Source organism: Macrobrachium nipponense, chromosome 3 (genome assembly GCF_015104395.2).
Source record: "Macrobrachium nipponense isolate FS-2020 chromosome 3, ASM1510439v2, whole genome shotgun sequence".
Lineage (NCBI taxonomy): Eukaryota > Metazoa > Arthropoda > Malacostraca > Decapoda > Palaemonidae > Macrobrachium > Macrobrachium nipponense.
Genome location: NC_087202.1, coordinates 34,015,114 through 34,042,371, shown reverse-complemented (window position 1 = coordinate 34,042,371; position 27,258 = coordinate 34,015,114). Strand labels below are relative to the sequence as shown.

The window sequence follows — 27,258 nt, the reverse complement described above, 5'->3', positions numbered from 1 at the left end:
CTGTAACGGTAGGGTCCCGAAAGGCTACGAAACAGGAACACGTGCTCGGTAGAATCCCCCATGTAAGGACATGATCATCGAAAAAGCATCACCAATAATAGTAAAAAGATAATGACATAACAATACTGCTATAATAATTCGTGTTCACAAGGTATGGGAGACCACGTGAGACGCAAAAGGAGGAGACACAAAGGAGCACGCTGCAATGGCGGCTCGGGGCCGAAGCCGCGTGGGACGTCGACTCACAAAAACCTAAATAATTCGGCTAAAAAAGCCAAAGGCAGTCCCTACATAGTGTCAACTATAATAGCACTACTTAACTTGGATGCAGAAGCAGATTGACTATCCATGGTGAAATAAAATTCCAAAAACCGAGAAACACAACACAGCAAAAGAAAACGCGTGTGTAGCATAGTAGTGCTATTATATATATAAAATATAATATATATATATATATATATATATATATATATATCTATATCTAAATATCTATATCTATATCTAAATATCTATATCTATATATGTGTATATATATATATATAGATATATATATATATATATATATATAGATATATATATATATATATATATATATATATATAATATATATATATATCTATTTCTGGGCTTGGCCGTGTCGCTCCGTGAAATAGGTTCCTTTAGCACTATTTCTAAGGTAAAATATTGTTTATAATACCAGAGAACCACTAAATTGGAAATGCTAGAATATTCTGGCTTGATATATATATATATATATATATATATATATATATATATATATATATATTAATATATATACATATATACATATACAGTGCCCGTCAAAAAAACTGTCGTGGTAGCGATTTCGTAAGAAAAAAACATGTTGCGGAAAAGAAAATATTAATTAAAAATCAATGGTTAGTAATAAAAAAAAAAAAAAATAGTTAACACTCACCAACTCCTAGCCTAATATTTAATAGGCATTCCCCGACGTTTCCGAACTTCTTTAAGCCTATTGGGGACGGAATCTGCAAGTTTTTGCAGGAGCTTCTCGTCAAGGTTGTCCCAGATACGTTTCAACTGTGTCTCTAACTTTTCAGTTGTTGTCGTGTCAACGTCCTGTAATTTTCTTTTCATAATCGCCCAAAGATTTTCAATAGGCGAAATATCTGGGGAATTACCTGGCCAGTCTTGTATAAAATCAATTCCACAGTCCTTGAACCAATTAATATTTTGTTTCGCAGTATGCTGAAAAATACTTGTTTTACTGAGCTCGAAAGATTCCTCCAAATTCTCGTTCAACAGTGTGTAATACGAGTCCTTATTAACAGTATTGTTACGAGGTAATATTACTAAATTACCTTTACCACCATAACCAAAACAACCCCATACCATTACATAAGAAGGGAATTTCACACACGTGGCAAGGTACTTGGGGTCCAGCGGGTCTGATGTCGACTTTCGCCACACACACTTTCCCTTATTGTCCGAAACAAAAAAACTTGCTTCGTCACTCCATAGCACTTGACGCCATTTTGCCAGAGCCCAGTCTTTGTAAGAACGTGCAAAATTTAGTCGAGTCTTCTTTTGTTTAGTGGTTATCAGCGGCTTCTTACGCGCCTTCACTTTTGAATATTTCAAGTCCTTGCTCAAGCGCCGCTGTATGGTCCTAACAGAAGCTCCTGCCACTATATCTGGATTTGCAACCTTAAGTTCTCTGGCAGTAAGGGTCGGATTGACTTCAATATCCCTGCCCAGCACTCTTAAACCCCTGTTACTAATGATACGTGGCCTCCCAGAACTTGTAGAAGCACGAGGTACTTCCTGGTCTCCATTGTCGTGGTATTTTTTCAAAATGCGCTGCACAGTTCGCTGGTTTACACCAATTTTCTCACTAATTTCGCCAGTTTTATAACCTTCACTGTGTAACTGCACAACTCGTACACGATTTTCAAATGAGGTATACCCTGTAGACATAGTACACTAGCGTACACACACACTTTCACAAGAAAATTCTGGAAGCGTGATCCAAAAAATCAGGCAGGTCACGATCGATGTCTACTGTTCATAAATCACTTAAGAACACTGACCGATAACTTTTGGTTACTTTTTCCCACGCTGTGAGTGAGACAAATGACTCAGTTGTGTTGCCAATTAGTCAGTTTCTCCCAGCCGATTTTTTCCCCATAGATATGGGGGTCGCCTTATTCGCGGCAAAAAAACTGTCGCGTTTTGAAACGCGACAATTATTTTGACGCGCAGTGTATATATATATATATATATATATATATATATATATATATATATATATATATATATATATATATATATATATATATATATATATATATATATATATATATATATATATATATATATATATATATATATATATATATATATGACTGGTAAAAATGTTCTGTAACAACAGAATTCCATCTAATAAAAGGAGCCCATAAAAACACCAAAATATAGAGAAAAAAGTACTATATTTCAGAGACTGCTGTCTCCCTCTTCAGGTAGATGAATGAGTAAAGTTTACAGAAAAGGCGGTATTTATACCAAGAGGTCCATCCACAGGCAAGCCAATTTAGGTCACCCCCGCTGATAATCTTCCTTTAATCTTCTTAAATGTTGGTTGAATGAAAACCTTGTCGATCATATCTTAAATCCATGCTCCTTTTGAGATGTTCATTACCTGCCTCTCTTTTATTAAGGCAGATTCCATCATTTGACTCTTGTACCGGCAGTTGCTGCTATAAATTACACGTGACAAATTCCAGTTTATTCTATGGTTATGTTCATTTATATGGTTGAAAATAGCCGAGTTCTGTTGGCCATACCTAACTGACCGTTTGTGTTGTATTAATCTCTGGGGAAGTGATTTACCTGTAAATCCGATGTAAGATTGGTCACAGTCCTGGCATGGGATTTCGTATACCCCAGAGTCCTTAAGAGATGTCTTTTGTTGGACGTTAATCAGGGATTTGGCTAAGGTGTTTGGGTAAGTAAATACAAAAGGGTTAGATTTTCCGAGGGGGTGGGTTACTCTCTTAATCGTGTCCAGGTGGGGAATTTTTATTTTATTGTTGGGTGTATCTCTGGTCTTGTCTTTAGGGGGTCGGTAGAAAATTACGTTTGCTTTGTGAATTGCTTTCTCAATTATATGGTCAGGGTACTTTAAAGACGAAAGTTGCTTGCGAATTAGTTCAAATTCTTTTTCCATGAATTCTGGGGAACAAATTCGTAAGGCTCTTAAGAACAGGTTGCTAGCTACACCTATCTTGATAGTAATGTCGTGATAGCTAAAGTAGTGAATGTATGAAAGTGAGAACGTTAGTTTTCTGTATACATACATTCACTACTTTAGCTATCACGACATTACTATCAAGATAGGTGTAGCTAGCAACCTGTTCTTAAGAGCCTTACGAATTTGTTCCCCAGAATTCATGGAAAAAGAATTTGAACTAATTCGCAAGCAACTTTCGTCTTTAAAGTATCCTGACCATATAACTGAGAAAGCAATTCACAAAGCAAATGTAATTTTCTACCGACCCCCTAAAGACAAGACCAGAGATACACCCAACAATAAAATAAAAATTCCCCACCTGGACATGATTAAGAGAGTAACCCACCCCCTCGGAAAATCTAACCCTTTTGTATTTACTTACCCAAACACCTTAGCCAAATCCCTGATTAACGTCCAACAAAAGACATCTCCCAAGGACTCTGGGGTATATGAAATCCCATGCCAGGACTGTAACCAATCTTACATCGGATTTACAGGTAAATCACTTCCCCAGAGATTAATACAACACAAACGGTCAGTTAGGTATGGACAACAGAACTCGGCTATTTTCAACCATATAAATGAACATAACCATAGAATAAACTGGAATTTGTCACGTGTAGTTTATAGCAGCAACTGCCGGTACAAGAGTCAAATGAACATCTCAAAAGGAGCATGGATTTCAGATACGATCGACAAGGTTTTCATTCAACCAACACTTAAGAAGATTAAAGGAAGATTATCAGCGGGGGTGACCTAAATTGGCTTGCCTGTGGATGGACCTCTTGGTATAAATACCACCTTTTCTGTAAACTTTTCTCATTCATCTACCTGAAGAGGGAGACAGCAGTCTCTGAAATATAGTACTTTTTTCTCTATATTTTGGTATTTTTGGTGTTTTTATGGGCTCCTTTTATTAGATATATATATATATATATATATATATATATATATATATATATATATATATATATATATATATATATATATATATATATATATATATATATATATATATATATAGATAGATAGATAGATATATATAGATATATATAGAATATAGATATAAATAGATATAGATATAAATAGATATATATATATATATATATATATATATTATTATATATATATCTATATATATATATATATTATATATATATATATATATATATATATATATAGTGGGCCTCCATATTCGCGTTCTCCGGATTCACAGACTCTCACATTCACGGATTTCTCTCGGGAACGTTTATCTGCATTATTCGCGAAAAATTTGCGCATTCGCTGTATTTTTTTGAGAAATATCCACTAATTTCTGGTTTTTTTGATCAATTTCATCATAATAGGCACTTTTTGTTATAAAACTATTAAAAAACAAAGTATGAAAATTTTTAGTGGTTTTTCTTGAGTTTTAACTAACAAAATAGGCTGTTTTTAGTGTTTTTATAGGGGTTCGAAACATTCGCGGTTTCTAACCTGCAAATAGTTGGAACCCCTATAAAAATGTTTGAAACCTATTTCGTTAGTTAAAACTCAGAAAAAAAACACTAAAAATTTTCATACCTGGTTTTTTAAGTTTTATCACAAAAAGTGCATTTTATGATGAAATTGATAGAAAAACCAGGAATTTGTGCTTGTTTCTCATAGAAATATACCGCTAATAGGCGAATTTTCCATGAATAATGCAAGGAAATGTTCCCAAGTGAAATCTGCAAATGTGTGAGTCCGCGAATTTGGAGAACGCGAATACGGGGTCCACTGTAAATATATATACAGTAATACTTTGGGTTACGAACCCATTAGTATACGATTTTAACTTATGAAGTGACGGCCTCATTCTGGAATACGAATTTCACTTGGAATATGAATGTGTGAATTTCTACCATGGGGGGCCCCCCTGCATTGTTTACATCGAACATCGGATGAGCGTGGGATCTGCAAAAGCATTTTTTTTGGCCAAAACTTAACGAGGGTCATGTGACTTCCTCCCACGCATCCCTTTTTAAACCATAACTATTTCACTATCTTGCTGGCGGTAAGATTGAACGCATTTGTCCGTGATACGCTCTCACATTTGCTTAGTGATTTTCACAAGTGTTCTGTTTCTGTGATAGTGCTTATACGTTAGTATTACTCAAATACTAAAGACAATGGCTCCCAAAATGACGAAGGTAAGCAGCAAGAAGCAAAGCACAAGAAAGGAGATGATTACGGTCGAAATGAAGAAGGAAATTATCCAAATGCATAATAAAGGTGAGCGCGTGAAAGACATTGCAGCATTCTACAAGCGGTCGCAATCAACGATCTGCACTATTTTGAAGAAAAAGGAAGAAATTAAAGCCAGTAAAGTATCGAAAGGTGTAACAGTATTAACAAAACAATGGCCTCATATTCTCAACGACGTAGAAAATTTGCTCATGGTTTGGATAAACGAGAAGCAGCTGGCAGGAGATTCCGTAAGTGAGAGCATCATTTGCGAAAAGACTCGTAAGATCTACGAAGATTTAAGTAAAAATGAGCCAGGCACATCAGCAGACAGTGAAAAAGACACTTTTAAGGCGAGCCGTGGCTGGTTCGAGAATTTTAAGAGAAGGACTGGCATCCACAGTGTTGTTCGGCATGGTGAGGCTGCGAGCTCAGATATGAAGGCAACAGAGGCTTACGTAAAAGAGTTTAAAAGGCTCGTGGATTCCGAAAAATACCTCCCCCAACAAGTCTTCAATTGCGACGAGACGGGGTTATTCCTGAAGAAGATGCCCAGGAGGACATTCATCACGGCAGAAGAGAAGGCACTTCCCGGTCACAAGCCCATGAAATACTGTCTAACCCTACTGTTTAGTGCCAATGCAAGCGGGGATTGCAAGATTAAGCCTCTCCTTGTGTATCACTCGGAAAATCCACAAGCCTTTAAGAAAAACGTGCAGAAGAAGCTGTTGTACGTTATGTGGCGGTCTAATACCAAGGCTTGGGTGATGAGGATCTTGTTCGTCCAGTGGATGAACGAGGTTTTTGGTCCCGAGGTGAAGAAGTACCTCCGGGAGAAGGACCTCCCATTCAAAGCCTTACTTGTGATGGACAATGCTCCTGCCCATCCTCCATCTGTTGAAGAGGACTTACTGGACGAATTCAAGTTTATTGAAGTCAAGTTCTTGCCCCCCAACACCACTCCAATACTCCAGCCCATGGACCAGCAAGTGATTACCAATTGCAAGAAATTGTACACAAAGGCTATGTTCCAACGGTACTTTGAGGTGACGGAAGGCAACAACCTTACCCTCAGAGAGTTTTGGAAGGATCACTACTCTATTTACAACTGCCTCAATCTGATTGATAAAGCCTGGCAGGGAATCACCAGGAGAACCCTCAATTCTGCATGGAAGAAACTGTGGCCTGACTGCGTTGCTGAGCAAGATTTTGAGGGGTTCGAACCCGTCGAGGAGGGGGCAGTTGAAGAGGGGATTGTATCCTTGGGCAAGTCCATGGGGCTGGAGGTTGACACGGACGACATCGAGGACCTCCTGACTGAGCATGGGCAGCAGCTGACAACCGACAAGCTGTTGGAGCTGCACAAGGAGCTACAGAGACAGGTAACAGAGGAGATCTCATCTGAGGAGGAGGGGGAAGACACTGCACAGTCCCTTCCTTCGAGCGAGATCAAGGATATTTTGAAACACTGGGAAATTGTGAAAAGTTTTATTAAGAAAATTACCCGAATAAGGCTGCGTCAGGGCGTGCAACAAATTTGTTGATCGATAATGGGGTGGGTCATTTCTATAAAATTTTAAAAAGCAAGCCTACATAGAAAAATATTTTTTCAAAATTGTGAAAGACGGCACAGTGTCGCGTAAGCGTAAAATTAGTGATGGTAGTGAACGCTGCTCTCGAGAGAAAGAACCAGAAAGTCTTCCAGAAGTGTTCACGGAGGGAGATTCCCCAAGCCCTAACCCTCTCCTCCTCCCCCTTCCCTCCTCCCGTCTCCGTCAAGCCAGCAGCCACACTCGCCAAAAGTAAAGTTCAGGTTTTACTGTGCATGCATATTAAATCTAGTGTTTATATTTAATTTCATTCTTCAATTTTATAATTTTAGGTAATTCCTACATGAATTTTCAACCTTAGTCAACAAAAATAAATGGAAAAATATGAATTGAAACGGTCATTTCTGGGTTCGACCTGTGTTCTCCAGTGAAAAGTTCCTGTAGCTCACTTTTCTAAGTATAAATAGATTCTAAATATACCAGAGAAAAAAGCTAGCATGGTATGCTGAGGTTACTACCCTCGCGCGAGCACCCTAAGGGTGTCGGGTATAAAGTACAAGGCGAGTGGAAGCCACTATTCACAGGTCTTCTGCCAATTAGAGGATTCCTTTCCAAAATCCCTCTCATGGAGAGAGCCGTCCCAAAGGCCGCTCCTTCCCCCTCGTTCCTGCTACTTCAACCCGACACGAGCGCCATCTGCATTCCTGTTTTAGACGAGGTACCAATCCCACGCTGTTTTCTTTGCTCTAGTGTTTGGTGATTTATTTAGAGATGGCATCTTCTGATCTTCCTCCTTCTTCGAAGTTGAGAACTCCAATTTATGTTTTTGTAACTTATGCAGTTGCGGGGCTTCCCAGTTTAGCCTTCGGCCCTGTAGAAAGGTATTGCAGGGCCGTCGGCATGCCCGCCATTTTGTGAGCATCAGCATCAGAACGCGTGGAATTTTGGTACACATGAACTTCGTTTAAATTAATATAAATCAAAAGATTTTATGCATTAAATGTACCTATTTTATGTCGTGCTGTTGTTATTAGCATTATTCCCTGAGACCTTAGTTCTTGAACAACTGTCTCCGCCAACTTTGTAAATACCCTGGGAGCTATGTTGAGCCCGAATGGCATCACTTTGAAGGAGCAGGCCTTCTTTCCCAGTCTGAAGTCTAGGAACGGGCGGAAATGTCTCGCTACCGGAACATGATAGTAGGCATCTGTAAGATCTATAGAGGTGGTGACGGCCCCACGGGGAAGTAAGGTCCGCACCTGTGAAACGGTCAGCATCCGGAACCTGTCGCAGTGAATGAATAAGTTCAGACGGGATAAGTCTAGAATTATTCTTCGCTTGTTTGAGTCTTTCTTTGGCACGCTGAACAAGCGACCTTGAAATTTTAAATTCTTGATTCTTGATACTACTCCTTTTTGAAGGAGTTCTTGGGAATACTCTACCAATTCCGCTGTTGGTTCTTGATAAAAGGTGTTGGATGGAGGGGGGCCTTGAAGCCAACTACACCCTAGACCTTTGGACACAATGCTTTGGGCCCATTTGCTGAACCTCCACCGATGCCGATAAGAGATACAGCCTCCCTCCTACCTGGGGATTCTCACTGGTTTGTGGAAGGACGTCCACCTCGTCCTCCACGGGAACCCCTGCCTCGGCTCGTGGCTCTTCCAGTGCCTCAGTGACGGAAGGAGCCTCTGGCTCTGCTACCCCTGCAAACCTATTGAAGGCTTGAAACGGCTGAGTTTCAAATGCCGGGTTGTAAGCAGGAGAAACAGCATAGGAGGTTGAAGCCTGTGCTTGCCGAGATGGTTGCGGCACCTGAGATACCGGAACCGCCTGTACCAGAGTTTGTTGTTGGGGGGCCTGGAAGTGCTGGAACTTCTTAGGCCTCTTCTTTGAAATGGGATTCGTTCCGGCGGACTCCGGTTTTCGTTTGGAAACGAGTCCCCAACAAACCCTTAAGCTCTGGTTGAACCTAGCCGCCTCGCAGTGCACTTCGTTCACTACGGAGGCTGGGAAAAGGTCAGTGCCCCATATAGATGAGGCGATCAGTCAATTGGGCTCGTGGCGGATCGTAGCTTCTACCAGCACGTGCTTCCTACAATTCCGCCGAGCTATGACGAAATCATACAAGTCACATTTTACTGAGTATAATAGAGACTTGGCAATGATTTTAAATAGCGCCTCTTCTCCGTAGATAAGAGATGATACCTCTGTCATAGTCAGGGAATTGAGAGACCTGCTGAGCCTCATCCTGGCGTCATATTCGGTTTGTATGAGGCCTTCAGATAGCCTAGGTAACCTTTCGCTGAGAAGCGTGATACCGCAGTCCGGCTTAAGCTTACCTACCAAGAAAGTGGCTGGAAGGTCCATCCAGTGATCGGTAGTTCCGGGGAGCAGAAGGGAAGTCGGTTCTGTCTCCCGGAGCTGAGGCATAGGCTCATCTTTCATGGCTGCCTGTAACGTTAACTCTGCCACATTAGACGTGAATGGTATAGGCATGTCCTCGTCTACGGTGAACATCGTAAACGGGCTCTTGAATGCAGTAACCTTGGTGTTAGTGCATTGCCACTCTTCTAGGTTACGTATCCTTGCCTGTTGGGCTTGGTCCCGGGGAAAGATTACCGTCTCCTTCGGGTCCTTGTCTTCCCTCCTCATAGCTACTTCCGTCAGTCGGACATAGCCTATGAAAGGGGGCCGGAGTCCTTCCGGATAGAACTCGAAGTCCTCAATCCTTCGAGTTCCACAGCCCTCAATTGTAAGCATGCCTGCTACAAACGGAGCGTGTGCGGCAACCCTCCATGGGTTGTTCGGCTTGAAGGGAGGAAGGGTAGACGAATCCGGCATTGGCAAGCTCTGGGCTGCTTGGCCAGATTGCGCAAGTCCTTTCGCTATATTGTCCCGGAGACCAGCCATGAGGTTCTCCTGGGTGACTAGTCTATCCGAAATGGATTGGATAGACTGCCCTGATGCTTCTACGGTGCAGGATAGTTGAGCAAACATTTCTTGGAACTTGGACTGAACCAAGTTCCCGACCATGCTGCCCATCTGCTGCATAATATTTGCGGAAATATTTGCAGAGAAAGCATCGGGATCGAAGGGGAAGGCTCTGCCTTCTCCTTAGGGACCTTGGACCTAGACCCCTTAGCAGAGGATGCCTCGGGGTCAGAGGAGGAGGGTTGAGCCTTCTCCTTAGAAGTCTTGGTCCTCGACCCTTTTGAAGGGAGAGTGAACTTTGCCTTGTCAGCTCCGGGAGGGTGAGCCGGAAGCTTAGCGACTTGGCCGATTCCTGACTTCTTGGGCAGGGACTTTTGTAGCGATTTGTAGTCTCGCTTGCCTTTATTTTTAGGGATCGCCGAAGTGGACTTCGGTCTGACCGACTGAAGTCCCCCTGTGAATCCCTTGAAAGAGGTAGAAGTGGAAGGAGAAGAAGCTCTAGATGGGCTCAAGGAAAGCCCTTGAGCCGCTACAGTACCCGCCTCACCAACACTCTTACCGTGACCCATGTTGTCCACAGTCATGGGCTCAAGGTCCAGGTCAAGAGCTGCTACATCTTCGGCGGCCTCTTGAGTGGCCGCCTCCTCCGGGGGTTGTGCGACCGCTTCTTGAATAGTAGCGATCAAGGGAGCTGCCACTTTGGGATCCACCGCTGAAGTACTCTTCCCTCCGGGGAAGATGAGAGTGGCCATCTCCTTGGAAAGGATGTAGGGTTGGCCCTTGGCAACGTTATGACCAAACCCACCTACCCAGGCCTTCAGGGTGGTTAAGGCAGCGTCCCGGACCGCTTGAACGCCCTGTAAAAGAGGGGTTATCATTAATATTTAAGACTAACACTTAAGATTAAATAGTAACTTTAGAAAGCATATCAAAATGTCTTAAATTTCATTGATCCTCATTGTATCATTGTGTTTAGTCCGGAGTGTCACCTACCTCAGAGGAAATTTGGTCCACTAACTCGTTGCAGATCAAACAGTTCTCGTGGTGCCAGACCACGGACTCGTTGAGGTGGACCGCACAGGTGGCGTGAGTCCGGCAGACCTCGTGCCCACAGGGATCCTGGAGGACAGCATTGCAGCCTACCTCCAAGCAATGGGTAACCTGTAAGTCAAATGATACATGAGTATCATCGTCAACCTTCCAGACTAGGTCCGTGGTTGTGATATGCCATTGACGCCGGAGTACTCCGGCATTAACAAACAATATTACAATAAAATATGACCCAGTCTCAACCTGCTCTGTTGCCGTGCACCTGTCGAAGCATCTGGCAGCTGTAGTAGGAAAAGGCTTGAAGCAGTGTGTCTCCGGCGATGCCTGAGTTAACACTTTTACACTGAATCAGGATAACAAGCTATTCCCATTACGCCGGAGTAAGGAGTAGTCCAAACAAGCACCGGGTGTGGAGCAGGAGGTGACCAGGTGGAAAGTTAAAATACATGGCGAGTTTGACAACTCCGCCGTAGTAAATAACTTATAACTAGAACAGGGTGGGAGTTAATACTTGGCGGAGTTAGACAACTCCGCCGCCGTAAAAACTTAGAGTAATGGTAATGGATGTCATTATGTGTAATAAAACATGCATGCAACATAGGGTATCCCTTGAAAAAGGCTGGAGCCTCAATACATGAAAGTCAGCTATCCTAATGTCGGGCCTGGCTTACGCCGGGGTCCTGAACCTGCCGGAGCAGCGTGAGGATGGGCTGAATATATAGCGAGAGGGATACTTGACCAGCGAGCCAAGGAGAACCGAGCTCCACTGAGCCTGGTGGCCAACCAAGGCTCGGCTGAGCAGGGCTCCCCTTACTCCCAGGGAGAGAATGGCAGGGTAGCGGGCCAGCTCACCGAGTGTACTCCCAGATGCCTCCCCCTATCCCCCCTAGAGGGGGGGGGGGTTGCTCGGATCGGCTGCCTGAGACAGCGTGAGCGAGCGTCACTCCACCGAGGTGGGTGAGATGGGGGGGACTGGGAGGGCTCGGAAACGGGGTGGCTCGTACGCGGTCGCCTGGAAACACTCTCGGCCGGGTGAACAGACACGCGGTGAGAAAGGCCAGGTGATCGAAGGAGGCCTATAGGCCAACTGAAGCTGTCTCAATGAACATATAACACATAAAATAACTATCCTGTCCTAACATGGGGGGAAAGGAAGTAAAAATGAAGTGAGAGAAAAAGAACCGAGTCCTAGAGAAGCTGGGCTAAAGCCAATCGAGAAGATTGGGCAAAAGCTTGGCAACTCCGAGTAGCTAGCCTAGATGCCGTGACGAAATAATCGAGGGGCAAGCGGCCAGGGTGGCTCGAGGACGATAGAGCGAAAGGACCAGGGTCCTCCACACAAAGGGCGCCTAAAGGAGAGGTAACCTAACAACTAGAAAGATACATGCATGTATGACAATCTAAACTGGAAGGCTAACTGGTAGGCTACGAACCGAGAGCATGTGCTCGGTCGAAGGCTATCCCCCATGAACAGACTAATAAAATACGAATAATATTAAGAGTAATATTAACGTCAATCAAATGCATCATTGATAATCCAAGTATGGTACTGCTAAACAATGCATCGAGCCCAATAGGTATAGAAGACCAATTGGAGCACGTAACAAAGCAACACGAAGTAGCGAGCTGAGCATGGCGGAGCGGGGACGGCGCCGCATGGGATGCCGTTCTATAAAAACCCAAATCATTTGGTTTATCGTGCCAGAGGCAGATCCTAAAAAGTGTCAACCATTAATAGCAGTACTTAACTTGGATGCAGCAACAGCTTGATGTTCCATGATGAAAGAAAAAGCGGGATATTCCAGAAACACAATCACAAGCAAAGAGAACATGTGCAGCGTGAATCATGCTATCAAAAGGAATGAGATCCGAGGCGCTAGCCGTAGTGGTAGCGAGTAGTGGGGCTTAGATTGGCTCCTCTGTAGATGAGGGATACTGAAGGAGGAAGAGACTAAATGGCAAGGGACCTCTGGTAGTGGTTTCACTCGCCCCAGATACCATACCGACACCTTAAATAAGGTGAGCGAGCCAGAATACTCTGGCATTTCCATATTAGCTTTTTTCTCTGGTATTAATAGCAATATTTATACCCTAGAAATGAGTGCTAAGGAATCATTTCATGGAGCGACACAGGCTGAGCCCAGAAATACTTAGAAAAGTGAGCTACAGGAACTTTTCACCGGGTGATACAGGTCTTTCCCTAGAAATAGATTTTCCCTTCGTCAAAATCCCTTTTATGGTCGGGTGGAATGCATTATTTGCTTTTTATAACATTCTTATGGGAAAATCCATTTAGGTTACGAATTTTTTAGGTTACGAAGCAGGTTCTGGAACGGATTTAATTTGTAACCCAAGGTATTACTGTATATACACGTGTGTAAATATTAAAATACTATACTCATTTCAACATTCTGAGTATATTTTAATGTTTATTGTAATTTGTACGTTTATTTTAATTGAGCATTTCAATTGCAGACTGATGATGTGTTGGTGACAATGACACGTTTCTTATTAATAAAACGTGTGTACCTAACTGTCGTCTGATTGGACCCCTTTTCTTTTACATTTATTGTTTTTCTGGTGTACTATATATTTCTCTCATGAATGTACAGTTCTTCAAACTGCATGTGGAAATTCAAAAGAACCCTAGCCTATACAATAACTGGATATACTACACAAAATAGTAACACATACTTACAATAGTATCTCCTCCTACTGTTACATTTATGCCTCCCATCTTTGCATTCATCTTGAAAAGCAAATTACCAATAGTGGCAGGCTTTGGTTTTGAAACATTTCCAGACAGCACACACTGAGTAGGAACATGAATCATTCGATCTCCATACTTTTTCACACCAGCTGCAGAAAAAAAATTATGTATCTCAGTAATCTAATTACCAGTAGTATATATTTAAGGGGAGAGTTGATGCCATAAGGCTTCATTATAAAGTAAATGACTGTATCTACCTTATGATTGAATTGACTGTATCTACCTTATGATTGAAGGGATTTACTTCAAGTTTTTACCACTTGTTCTACAACTAATAATGGAAATTCTCTCATGAATTTAGGAATTCGACCTGTAAATTGCAAAGAAAAGCAATTTTCCCAAAGACAAAATAAATATATAAAGTTATGCTACACTATAAAATTTTCATTGAATTTGGTTCAGACTTCTTGGAGAAACAAGCATTTAGTTTTGGAGAAACAAGCATTTAGTTTTGAAAAATTACAAATTTTTTTATCAATTTGTATTTTTCATAGCTAACAAACCTGAGGTCTTAACAATAGGGTAATCTTCTAGTGCCAGCTGGAAACCAGTTACAAAACAATAAAAGATTGTAAGGCAAGGAATCTGCAACATATGGCAACTAATGTGTATACAAGGTAGATGCTGGTCACCAACTGGGCTTGGAACCTCGTGACGCACTGGTCTTTCTTTAACCACCTTGGAGAGTTGACTTTTGCTTTGCTCTCCCTCCATAAAAGCCTGTTTTTTTGCAAAAGCCTGTGGTTTTTCCAGCCCAGAAGCCCCGTGGATGTCTTATGTTTTGAGACGGCCTTCCATGATTCCCATGTTGACCTTCCTTTGGGACAGATGCAATTTGCAGTAGTTGCGCCATATATCTTGCCCTTCAGGGAGAGAGGGACCAGCTACAGTTTGTTCTTTAGAATTTTACATTTGTTATATTGAAAATATTTTGAAAACATTTGTATTATGCTATTAATGTTCTATGTATCTTTGATTTTATCTATTTACACATTTTCTGGGAACGTGGTAATGTTTGTCTTTCAGAATGTGTGTTTCGGGATGTTCAAGACGTTAGTGGTTCATGTTGCAGACAAGGTTATTTATGCTAGGATTTGGCCTGTCATAGGAGTACATTTCTACACTTCTTCAACACAAATTTTAATAGCGTACGATTGCGTTCTTCCCATCTTCCTGCAGGACCAGTCATGATTGCCGTCTCTTCTCTTTTCCGTCATTTTGGTGGGGGAGGGGCGTACGTCATACGGCTCTCTCCCCTTCCTTCCCTTTATCCTTACAGATGAATATGATTCTTTTTGCTCGCACAGGATAGAAATATTCTTTCCTGAGGGAGAGAGAATGTTGTTTTTTTCTTTGCAGGCTCTTCAATTGTCAGCCCTGCTTCTCGCCTAGAAGTCTGGCAGCAGCGGCATAAAGCTCAGAACTTGGGAGCCCCTCTGCTTCGCTTCCCTCTGACAGAGATGCCATTTCACTAAGTTTGGTATGCTCATTGGTGCTCTGAAGAGAGAGAGTTTAGAACCCAGTCAGTGCTGTTGGCAAAACTCCTTCTTGCTCGCCAACAATACCGCGTCATCATGCAGGGATACCAACCTTACAGATGGCTTTTCTGATATGTGGATATTGTCTCTCTATGATGTCTGACTTGGTACCCTTTTGTCATATGAAATAAAATTGTAGTACAGTTTTGTTTAGTTTTTCTGCACTACACAATGTTTTCTCTCTCTCTCTGTAAGAGTAATGTGCTGTGTGACATCACGAATGAACCTGTGATGCCATGGCTTCTTTTAACTGCATAGTTTGACGGAGCTGTGTTTAAGTGAGGGGCAATTTCTCTTCCACTTCCTTCGACGATGGATTTTCTTGATAAATTCTTCGCTATTCTTCAATGTGTACGTGTCCTGGGGAGGCCCTCTGGTTGCTGTAGGAGATGAAAGAAGACCTTTTCACAATTTTCACCATCACTGAGACCTTTGACTTGGGTTACCAGTGCGAATGCTGTGACATCACTCTTAGCACTTCTACACCTGTGATGTCACTCCCAGCCTCATCCATAACGTCATCACAGTTGGTTGTCAACCCATCAGAGGTAGTTTGTCAAAAGTTGGTTGATTTGTTGGACTCTGTGTTTATTAGAATGTGTCCCAGGGTTTCAAACAGGATACGTCATAGGCAGGGCCTCCATCACCTTTAACTCCTCCTCCCCCTCCCCCTCCTGTTGGAGAATTCGGGACTTGTGGCATCTTCTGAGAGTGAGGGAGGTATTTCACCATCTTTCCGGCATGGACGTGGCTCTCTCCCTCAAGTAGGTGAATGTGTTCCAGTCTGTGTTGATCTTCTCTCACATCAGAGTTCTAAGGCTGGTTCATTGTCTCCTCGGCCTGTTTTAGTTTGTCGCATGATGACGTGGCTCTGATTTAGGGGGCGAAGGTGATCACAGCTGAGTATGTGTTTCGTCACAAGTCCCGTGTACGTGATGGAGTTCCTACTCTCGCCGTTAGTTTTCCAGAGTCAGGGTTTGAGAGACTTCTAGGCAGAGTGATCTTCTTATGTTCTCTCTTGGATCGTTCTATATATCACAGCCATGTATGTGACGGAGTTCCTACTCTCACCATTAGTCTTCCAGAGTCAGGGTTTAAGAGACTTCTAGGTCCTACTTTCTTCATGCTTCTTCCAGAGTGAAGGGTCGAGAGGCTTCTAGGCAAGGGTGGTCTTCTCCATAATATTCACTCATAGATTGTTCTGCATCACTCAACCGTTTATGTGTGTCTTCACTCGTCCCTGTACGTAGTACTTTGCTCGTCCATATACTGGACCCATCACATGTCCATGATTCATCGCATGTCCACGTACATGGTTCATCGCACGGCCATGTTACAGTGTCTTCCTTTTCAAGATGAATTCAGGATATTATTCCATTGCTCGAGAGCATAGTTCTTCCGGTGGAAGAGATGAAGTCCTACCCAACGGTAATTTAGAATGTCTGTGCAAATGCCAGCCAATGGATTCATTCAATTAAGCCATCTGGCCTTCAATGGGATTCAGATCTGGCACTATTAGATTATCCTATTGTTAAGACCGAAGGTTTATTCCATATATGAACAAAAGTAAGGTTTGAGAAGACAGCCAAAGAAAAATATTCTTAGACTTTCAAAAATCCTGAGAGAATCTGGACATCTAGAGCAAGTTATCCCTACATCATTATAACCTGTTTTTTCTGACACATCCCACAGAGAGAATGGAATATTTTAGTGGGCGAAAATCATTTTCTAATCAATTTTGTTCACACTTGTTTTACATGTTTTTTTTTTTTTACAAGGCCACATAAAAGGGATTTGACAAAGGAAAAATCTATTTCTGGGTGAAGACCTGTGTCGCCCAGTGAAATATACCTATAGCACTCATTTCTAGGTATAAATAAATGCTAAATATACCAGAGAAAAAAGCCATATGGAATGCCAGAGTTACTACCTCTGGATCGATCACCCCCAAAGGGTGTCGGTATAGCATCAGGGGCGAGTGGAAGCCACTTATCACAGATACTTTGCCCAGTAGCTTTCTCCTCTCTCAAAATCCCCCGCCAGAGAGGTGCCGTTACAACGGCCACCTTCCGCTCGTCACTACTACCTCTGCCAAGAAACCTCATTCCTGAAATACGCACCCAAGCTTGGGCCAGCTAAAGGGTGGGGAAAGGAAAAGAGAGGGATGGGTTCACTGGGCGACACAGGTCTTCACCAAGAAATAGACTTTTCCTTTGTCAAAATCCCTTTTCTGGGATTGACCTGTGTCGCCCAGTGAAATAGTAACAGAGAATTGGCCATACAAGCTTGAGAGTAAAACAAAAAAATTTATATAAAAGGAAAAAATAAAATTTTTCCTACAATCATTGTTTTAGTGATCCAAGTTTAAGGATACAAAATATAAGGAGTAAATAATGTATAACAATATATGAACAAGTTCATACCATCAACAGGAAAATCAGCACAGGTAATGAATATAATAACACATGAAATAATGAACTATGTACAAGTACAGGAGTGGGTTGATAAGCAATCCAGTCCATAACAAAAAGGCAAAAAGGGAGGGAATACAAGCGAGGCAGGTAGGTGAGAGGGAGTACCAAAAGGTAATTAATGGCAAAATCAATGATAATTAATAATATACAACATTACAAAATACATAATTCGGCTGTATCAGGGGAGACAATGTTCCCTGCAGCCACTGCAGAATATTTAAGGGCCTCTAGAGACTTTACATAGTGGCGTTTAAATACTGTCAGAGATTTCTAACCCATACACTCTTTGACATCATCAAAGTTCATATGATGAAAATAATTAACTGAGGTAGCCACTGCTCGGATATCATGGACCTGAGGAACTGAATCCGGATTAACTTGTTTAATAAAATAAAGAATTTGTTGTCTGATGGCCTTCAAGGATATGGTTTCAATGTAATAACTGGACATAGTGATGGGTCATGTGGAAGAGGGACAATCTTCCACAGAGAACATATGTTCTGAGGGTCTTCATTCTTTGCTAAGAATTTCAGATCCGGAGAAAGCAGAACTTCTCCTGATGGGAGGAAATCAACATGATTTGGTTCTCTAGAGAGAGCCGACAGCTCAGATATTCTGGCACCTGAGGCCAGGCTCAGTGAAAATAATGTTTTCCTGAGAAGGGTTATATATGAGCATGATTCATTATCAGTATCTGAAGCTAACTTGAGTACATCATTTAAAAACCAGGAGACCGTATAAGACCGGTTTACTGGTCTCATATGAGCACATGCTCTAGGGATAGATGAGAAGTACGAATCTGTTAAATCAATATTAAAGCCATACTGAAATATTTTTCCTAAGGCAGATTTAGTCATAGTAATGGTACTAGCAGCTAGGCCTGTTTCGAACAGAGTTCTAAAAAATGAAACTGCCAGATTCGTAGTCATTGTCTGAACATCTGATTCTTTTAGAAAGATGGCTAACTTCCTCACTGCCAAATCATACTGCCGGAGTGTCGATTCTCTTTTGTCTGATTCCACGAACAATGTGTTTAGTGGATCAATATTAGCACCTTTCTGTGCCGCAAACTTCATGAAGTCCATAAAGTTATGGCGTTCATAATTCTTAAGGAAGCTGACAGTCTGAGTTTGTACCACCTGAGTCAACTTTGGGTTGGGAATCCGTCTGGGACGGAGTTTCAAATCTAGTAGAAGAGGAAACCAATTGCTCTACGGCCAGTTGGGTGCTACCAGTGCTATCCGCGCTTTGAAAGACCTGAGCTTGTGTAGAACTTTCGTCAAAAGGTTTATTGGCGGAAATAGGTAAATCTTCTGCCAATTGTTCCAGTCCATGGACATCGCATCTGTGGTGTGAGCCAGAGGATCCAAATTGGGAGCCACATAACATGGAAGTTTGTGGTTGGACTCCGTGGTGAACAAGTCTACATGAAGGCCCAGAATTTGTAGGCAAATCCAATTGAATGACTTTGTGTCCAAGGACCACTCCGATTCCAGCGGAGTTGTCCTGGACAGTGAATCCACAATGACATTCCATACTCCTGCCAGGTGAGTAGCTGACAGGTGGCAATGATGTTTCATTGCCAACGAGAAGATTGCTATCATCACGTGATTTATGTGGCTCGACTTGAAATCTCCTCTGTTTAGGCAGTGAACTATCACTGCACTGTCCAAGACTAGTCTGATATGAATATTCCTGGCCGGAGCTAGTCGTTTCAGGGTCAGGAAAATGGCCATTGCTTCTAGGATGTTGATATGGAACTGGCGGAATACTGTCGACCACGTTCCTTGAACCTTCTTGTACTGAGAGTAGCCCCCCCATCCGCTCAGAGAGGCATCCGTGTGGACTACTAGAGACGACGGGGGAAATTGGAGTGGTACTGACTTGGAAAGACTCTTGACTGTCGTCCATGGACGAAGTCTTTTCCTTAGTATCAGCGGAATCAAGGAGATTTTGTCTCTGAGTCTGCTGTTGGCTCTTCTCCGCCATACCCGATTGATGTCCTTCAGTCTGGCTTTCAACAAAAGATCTGTTATTGAAGCAAACTGAAGAGAACCTAAGACTCTTTCTTGGGTACGACGAGAAGCCCGTCTGTTCTTGAGAAATTGTCTCGTAGCTTTCGCTATCTCTTTGCACTTGGTTGGCGGAAGAGATAGTTTGTGTGTGGTTAGATCCCATTGAATTCCTAACCATTGAAAGCGAGACGCCGGAATGAGACGGGACTTTTTCTTGTTTATCTGGAATCCCAGATACTCTAGAAATTTTATTACTTTGGTTGTTGCACTGCGACATTCTTTGTCGTTGGGTGCCCAAATGAGCCAGTCGTCTAGGTAAGCTACTAGCGTAACCCCCTGAGCTCTTAGTTCCTGAACTACTGTCTCTCCTAGTTTGGTGAATATTCTGGGCGCTATATTGAGCCCAAATGGCATGACTCTGAATGAGTAAGCCTGTCTTCCTAGTTTGAAGCCTAGGTAGGGAGAAAAGTTTCTCGCTATTGGGACGTGATAATAAGCGTCTGTAAGATCGATAGAGGTGGTGACGACCCCACGGGGAAGTAAGGTCAGCAACAGCACCTGCGAGATGGTTAGCATGCGGAACTTGTCGCATTGAATGTATGAGTTGAGACGGGACAAGTCCAGAATCACTCTTCGTTTGTCCGTGTCCTTCTTTGGCACGGTGAACAAACGTCCTTGAAATTTCAGGTGTCTGACTTTCTTTATTGCCTTCTTTTGAAGAAGGTCTTTGGCATAGTCTAGAAGGTCTGTCATTGGAATTTGGTGGAAGCTGACTGGTGGAGGAGGCCCATTTATCCATCTCCAACCCAGACCTTTTGATATGATACTGTGGGCCCACGGACTGAAGGTCCAATGGTCCCCGAAGTGGTACAGCCTCCCGCCTACGTGGAGAGGCTCATAGATTAGATGAGGTCTTACTTCCTCTGCCTCCTCTGGAACCTCTGCCTCTGGAGGGAGCTCTGGAACCAGCTATGTGCCGGTAAGCACCCCATGCTCTGCTTCCCCTTGCATGTCAGTTATAGCCTCGAAACGCCCCTTGTGCTTCAAACGAAGCGTTGAAGGCTGGGGACGTCACGAAAGTAGCCGAACTCGAGGACTGTTGAGTTGGCTGACTCTGCAGCAACACCAATTGTTGTTGTGGTCATGCCTTAGAGGTCGAAGGTTGACCAATCTGGGAGATGGAACTGCCTGAATCACCATCTGTGTCTGAGGAGCCTGGAAGGGCTGATACTTCCTGACCCTCTTCCTACCTTTGGGCTGCGGTCCGGAGGTCTCATAGAACTTCCTTTTGGAAGGAAGACCCCAGCAGACACGAAGGTTCAGATTAGCCCTAGCAGCCTCACTGATGACGCTGTTAACTACGTCTTCAGGAAAGAGGTTAGGTCCCCAGATTGCTGCTTTAATGAGCTTATTAGGCTCGTGTCTAATGGAAGCATCGGCAAAGACATGCTTCCTGCAGTTCCGCCTAGCAACCACACTCTCATAAAGGTCACACTGAAAGGTCTGTAAAAGTGACTTTGTCAGAACCCAGAATAGAGGTTCCTCAGAGTAGACAGAAGCCGTCAACTCCGATGTAGTAAGAGAGTTGATCGACCTACTCAGTCTGCACCTGGACTCAAATTCTGCCTTTACCATGGATTCTGAGTAGTCGTTCACTAAACTGAGTGGAAGCACACTCCGGATCGAGTTTGCCCACTGTGAACGTTTCTGGAGCGCCCACCCAGCACTCCAGATCTCCGGGAAAGAGCAGAGAGGTAGGCTCTGTCTCTCGAAGCTGAGGCATCGGCTTCTCCTCCATTCCGGCCTGCAGAGTTAACTCCGCGATCTTAGACGTGCAAGGGGTTGGGATGTTATCCCTCACCACGAACATGGTGTAGCAACTCTTGTGTGGCGTCAGTCTAGTGTTGACGCATTCTCATTCTGAAAGGGTGGCAACCCATGCCGACTGTGCCTGGTCCCTAGGATAAATTACAGTTTCCTTTGGGACCCTGTCTACCCTGACTAATGCTTCCTCAGCTAACCGAGCAAAGCCTGGGAAAGGAAACTGGAGGTCAGCCCGGAAGAACTCGTAATCTTCCACGGGACGGGTTCCACAGCCTTCAATCATCAGCATGCCATCCGAAAAGGGGGCATGCAGAGCCAACCGCCATGGGTTGCTGTTCTCAAATGGCGGAAGCTTAGAAGCATCCGACACAATGAAGGACTGCTGTGTGCCTCCGGACTGTGTAAGTCCGGCCAGCAAACTCTCCTGGACCTGAAGTCTCTGAGCCAGAGACAGGATGGACTGACCAGATGTTTCCAAGCTCGAAACGAGCTGAGAAGACATCAACTGCAACCTCGAGTCCACAATATTGCCCATCTTCTCCATAAGAAGATTAGCGAAGGCATCAGGATCGAAGCTGGACTCCGTAGGTCTGGCTTTAGATACCTTAGCTCTGGACCCCTTAGGCGGGGGAGTAGCTTTACCCGAGGAAGTCATAGGCGTAGGAGCCAATGACGACCTGGCGGAACTCGCCGGAGAGGTTTATTTGGTCTGGTAGTCCTAGGCAGTCTTCTTTTTCAGGGCTTTCACCTTGGGGATCACAGAACCAGACCTGTCCCCAAGGTTCCTGGACTTTGAGAAGCCCTGGAAAGAAGAGGAAGAAGATGGAGTAGGACTGAAATAAAGTGATTTCTTTTTAACAGATCTAGAACTAAAGCTACCTGCCTCACTTACTTCCCTACCATCTTCCTGCGCGTCGATGGTCATGGGTTCAAGATGGATACTGATGGCCGCCACCTCCTCGCACAAGGCATCTTGGTCTTCCGGAGGGGCCTGGGTCTCCATCCGTATTTTGGCAATAATAGGGGCCGCCACCTCCCTAGCTACTGCCGAAGAAGTCCTCGCGTTCGGATACAGTAGCGAACAAAGCTCTTCCGACAGTACATAGGGGCATCCGGCAGTGACATTCCTACCAAAACCTCCAACCCAGATCCTTAGGGTCACCAACGAGGAGGTTTTGAGCGCCTGAGGAGTCTGTAAGAGAGGACGAAATCAGATCCTCCAGTGGCGGAACGTGTCATATTTTCAAATATATGTAAGGATATGTCATACAAAATAGAGAACATTACCAAGGTGAGAATGGTACCTACCGACTCATCAGTCACATACTCAAACAAGGAGTAGCAAACTTCACAGCCGTCTGGGTGCCATACCAAGAGGTTATCGACCTCCACAGCACAACTGGGATGAGAACGACAGACCTCATGACCACACAGTTGTTGGAGGATGGCTGTACAACCCAACTCCTGACAGCGTACCATCTGTAAGTTAAAAAGGGATTTTGACGAAGGAAAAATCTATTTCTGGGCTCAGCCCGTGTCGCTACGTGAAATGTCCCTTTATCACACATTTCTAAGGTAAATTATTGCTAATATACCAGAGAAAAAAGCTAAAATGGAAATGCCAGAATATTCTGGCTCGCTCACCTTATTTAAAGGTGTCTGTATGGTTTCTGGGGTGAGTGAAACCACTACCAGGGGTCTTTTGCCATTTAGATTCATCATTCTTCAAAATCCCTCTACCAGAGAGGAGCCGATCTAAGGCCCACTCCCCGCTACCGTTACTGCTAGCCGTTAGCACGATCCAGACCGCACACGTTTTTTCGTGCTCTGTGTTGTGCTCGCTCTGGATTTATTCCCTTTCATCATGGAACGTCAAGCTATTGCTGCATCCAAGTTAAGTACTGCTAATAACGTTTCATGTCAATTTTAGCCGGGCAAGGGCCCGTTTAACCATTTTATTTCGATTAAAGACGGCGTCCCGGACGGCTTTGTTCCCAAGCCGCCTTGCGCGGCTTGCTCCCACGTGTTTCATTGTTTCGTGCTACTCTCGGTCTTCTATACCGTTTGTGCTTGAATGTTTAGCAGTACATTTTTATTACTATGGTTATGCATTATTGACGTATTATTGTGATTATTTATTTATTCATTTATTTAACACGGGGATTGCTTAAGAGTTCGCACGAGCTCATAGCCTACATCGCTCCCTTCAGCTCAGAGTTCATGCATGCATGTTCTTTTCGTGATCAGGTCTATGATAGGCTCCATATAGGACTTAGGTCCTTTCTTTTTGGTCCTGAGCTACCCTGGTCACCGCCCTACGTTTCTACGTATCAGCATAGGCCAGCTGCTTTGAGTCGCTAGGTCGCCCTCCCTTCTTGGTTGGTCCGACCCAGCTTCTCCAGGACTCTTCTTTCTCTTATTCATCAATTTTCTTCCTTCTCCGTGTTTTGTTAGGATGTTATTGATATTCATGCTTTTTGAGACGGTTTGAGCTGATACGCTCATTTACATTGTCCCTGGCAACCGATCCGAGCTCCCTCCCTTCTTCCCCCCACCACGCGGGGGATAAAGGAGTTAGCTGGAGGACACGCGCCGCTGGCTCGGCTCACACTGCTCTCATCATAGAGTACCGGGGGGGGGGATCCCTGCCTGGCCGAGCCTCGGTTGGCAACCAGGCTCGGTTATGCTCAGCTCTCCTCGGTTCTCAGGCCGAGCTCTCCTATCCCAAGTCATCACCCTCCCCCGCTTCGGCGGATCAGGGCTCCGGCATCGCCAGACCCCAAGGCCAGTGACTGTGGGAAAGCTCCGGCATCTTTTTATACCTCATGCATGTTTACATTTATTCTTTACATCCATTATTTTAGTCTAAGTTGGCGGAGACCCCACTCACCATCCTGGTTTCACCACCTACTTATTCTAATTTTAAGTTTTTACGGCGGAGTTATCCACCCCGCCACCAATTATTGGTCCCCCCCTGCTCCTCACCCGCCGTCCTAGTACTCCTCGCTCCGGCGTATAGGTTAAGTACTACTGTCTCGGTGATATTTTGTCCTCCGGCAACGCCGGAGACACACTGATTCAAGTTTTACCAACCCTATCGGACACTCACCACAGCAGAAGAGCAGGTAGAGACTAAGCCTTAAAATTGTCTATGAACTCTGGTGCACTCCGGTGTTATGATATATCACATCATGGACTTAGTCCAGAAAGTTAGTGTTGATACTCATGTATCATTTCACTTACAGGTCACCCACTGTATGGAGTCGGGCTGCAACGCCGTACTCCAAGACCCCTGTGGGCACGAGGTCTGCCGGACCCACGCTACCTGTGCGATCCGGTACGGTGATTTGGCGGTTTGGCACTACGACAGCTGCACTATCTGCAAGTGGATCAGGTCTCCTTTGGAGTAAGTACACCTCCGGATACTAAACCTTGTCATATTCAACTCATTGACCAATATAATTCGTGATATATCATTTAGCATACGTATTTTAAGTTAATCTTAAGTAGCCTTAAGTATTAATACCAACCCTCTCTTTCAGGGTGCTCAGGCGGTCAGGGACGCTGCTCAAACTAACTACTTTGAAGGCCTGGGTTGGTGGCTTCGGACGAAATGTATCCAAGGGGCAACCATACATTTTGTCCAAGGAGATGGCCACCCTCATCTTCCCCGGCGGAAAGCCAGCCTCCTATGTGGACCCGGAAGAGGCGGCTCCTCTGATCGCCACCATTCAGGAACAGGTCGCTCTGGCTTTGGAGGAACCTGGGAACCAGGAGGTACTGCAGGAAGTAGCAGCGCTCGATGTTGACCTCGAGCCCATGACAGTAGACGCCGCAGGTAGGGATGTAAGTGAGGCAGGTTTAGTAGGGGCTCAAGGTCTCCCCTTGAGCCCATCTAGAGCTTCTTCCCCTACTACTTCTTCTACTTCTTTTCAGGGATTCACCGGGGATGGGCAGTCGGTCAGACCGAAGTCCGCCCAGGTGATCCCTAAAGTCAAAGGCAAGCGTGACTATAAAACGCTTCAAAAGACTCTGTCTAAGAAGTCAAGTTCTAGTGGCACTCAGAAAACTTTGGCTCACCATCCCGGAGTGGAGAAGCCTAGAACGACTTCGTACTCGAAGGGCTCCAAGTCTAAGTCTTCTAGGGACAAGGCTCAGCTCTTCTCCGACCCTGAGCCTTCAACCTCTACAGGAGCCCGTCCTAAGACCCCCAAAGAAAAGGTGGAACCTGCACCTTTCGACCCAGACACCTTTACTGCTAATATTTCGGCCAATATTATGCAGCAAATGTGTAGTCTGGTCGGGAACTTGGTCCAAAACAAGTTCCAGGAGATGTTCACTCAAATCTCATCATCTTTGGAGGAGTCAGGCCAGTCAATCCGAGCCATTTCAGAGAGACTGGTCACTCAGGAGAACCTCATCGCAGGTCTGCGAGAGAACCCCGTGACAGGTCATGTTTACACTTAGACTAGTTCTACTAAAACTCACTAAAGGTAAAAATCAACTATTATAATTTTACATAACGTAAAAGCTCTGATTGTCTCCGCCTGCTCCGGAATCTATAATCTCGGTATCGCAATAGCTATGACCGGCGGAGTTGGCCTGATACAAACAGAACAGGGAAACAAGGTAAAACCTAAGCCTGAGTCTGATCACATCGGAGTAGGATATCAATTCCAAGTCAATTGGAAACGCATTGCCTAAGCCTAGTTCCGTCCCCACCAGAGTGGGGAAGCAGCGATAATAACAGAGAAATACAGAAAACAGAGCGGCGGGAACAGCGGTACGTAGAACTACGGAGTATAAAATTCTGGCGCATGTGATGGTAGACCACACCTTACCGGAATAAACACAGGCCTGGAGACATACCAACAGAGACTACATAATCTACTAATCCTTAATCTCCTCTCACTAATCCCCCGGAACAGTGCTCGACGCTCCAGCTACTGTTCACTGGTAGGATTACTTGGTCAGCAAGCTAACGAAGCACCGCCAAAACGAGTCCAGAACGGAAGGAAAAGCCCGGAGGAGAAAGGAAGACTAGTAATCCCCTGGCAACAGCAACCGGTCAGGTGATTACCACCCTCCAAGAAGCCGTGAAGTAGCCTACTACTAAAGGGGCAGAAGGCAGCATGCCAACTGACACCCTAAAGGAGGTAAATGCCAAAGGTATACTTGCAAAATTTATTGATAAGGAATTATTGGAAGTATACTGACGAATAAAGGCATGCCCATCTACGAGCCTTGCCTAACCCTCCACAATCATATACACCGATCTGGTCAGGTAGGCTAGGATAGCGCCTACTAGTACGTCACGAAATAGGACACTCTAGAGCCTAACCTAACCCTCCAAAATCGAACATATCGACCTGGTCAGGAAAGACAGGCCTAGCACCTATATTTACGTAACAAGAGAGGAACTCTCTAGTGATGGATCACCCTCCAAAACCAATATGTCGGTCTGGTCAGGTAAGCCAGGACTAGTACCAACTATGGGTAGCGAGTAGCACTCTCAACGCCTAACCTACCCTCCAAAACCTAGGCCTCGATCTGGTCAGGTAGGCTAGGGTTGGTTATTTGTGTGGGATTTCCAAACTAACCTCATCAAAATAAATTAGCATATCAAT

The 27,258-nt window shown here is 44.1% G+C and overlaps 1 protein-coding gene across 2 annotated transcripts in view; it reads right to left on the bottom strand.

Annotated features, from left to right (window-relative positions):
- LOC135221697 (protein argonaute-3-like) overlaps positions 1-27,258 on the bottom strand; it is a 699,537-nt gene that overhangs the window by 188,241 nt on the left and 484,038 nt on the right. For both annotated transcript variants that reach the window (XM_064259435.1, XM_064259437.1), the window contains one exon: positions 13,709-13,869. In XM_064259435.1, coding sequence (XP_064115505.1) covers positions 13,709-13,869 — 161 coding nt within the window. The remainder of the gene's footprint in view (positions 1-13,708; positions 13,870-27,258) is intronic.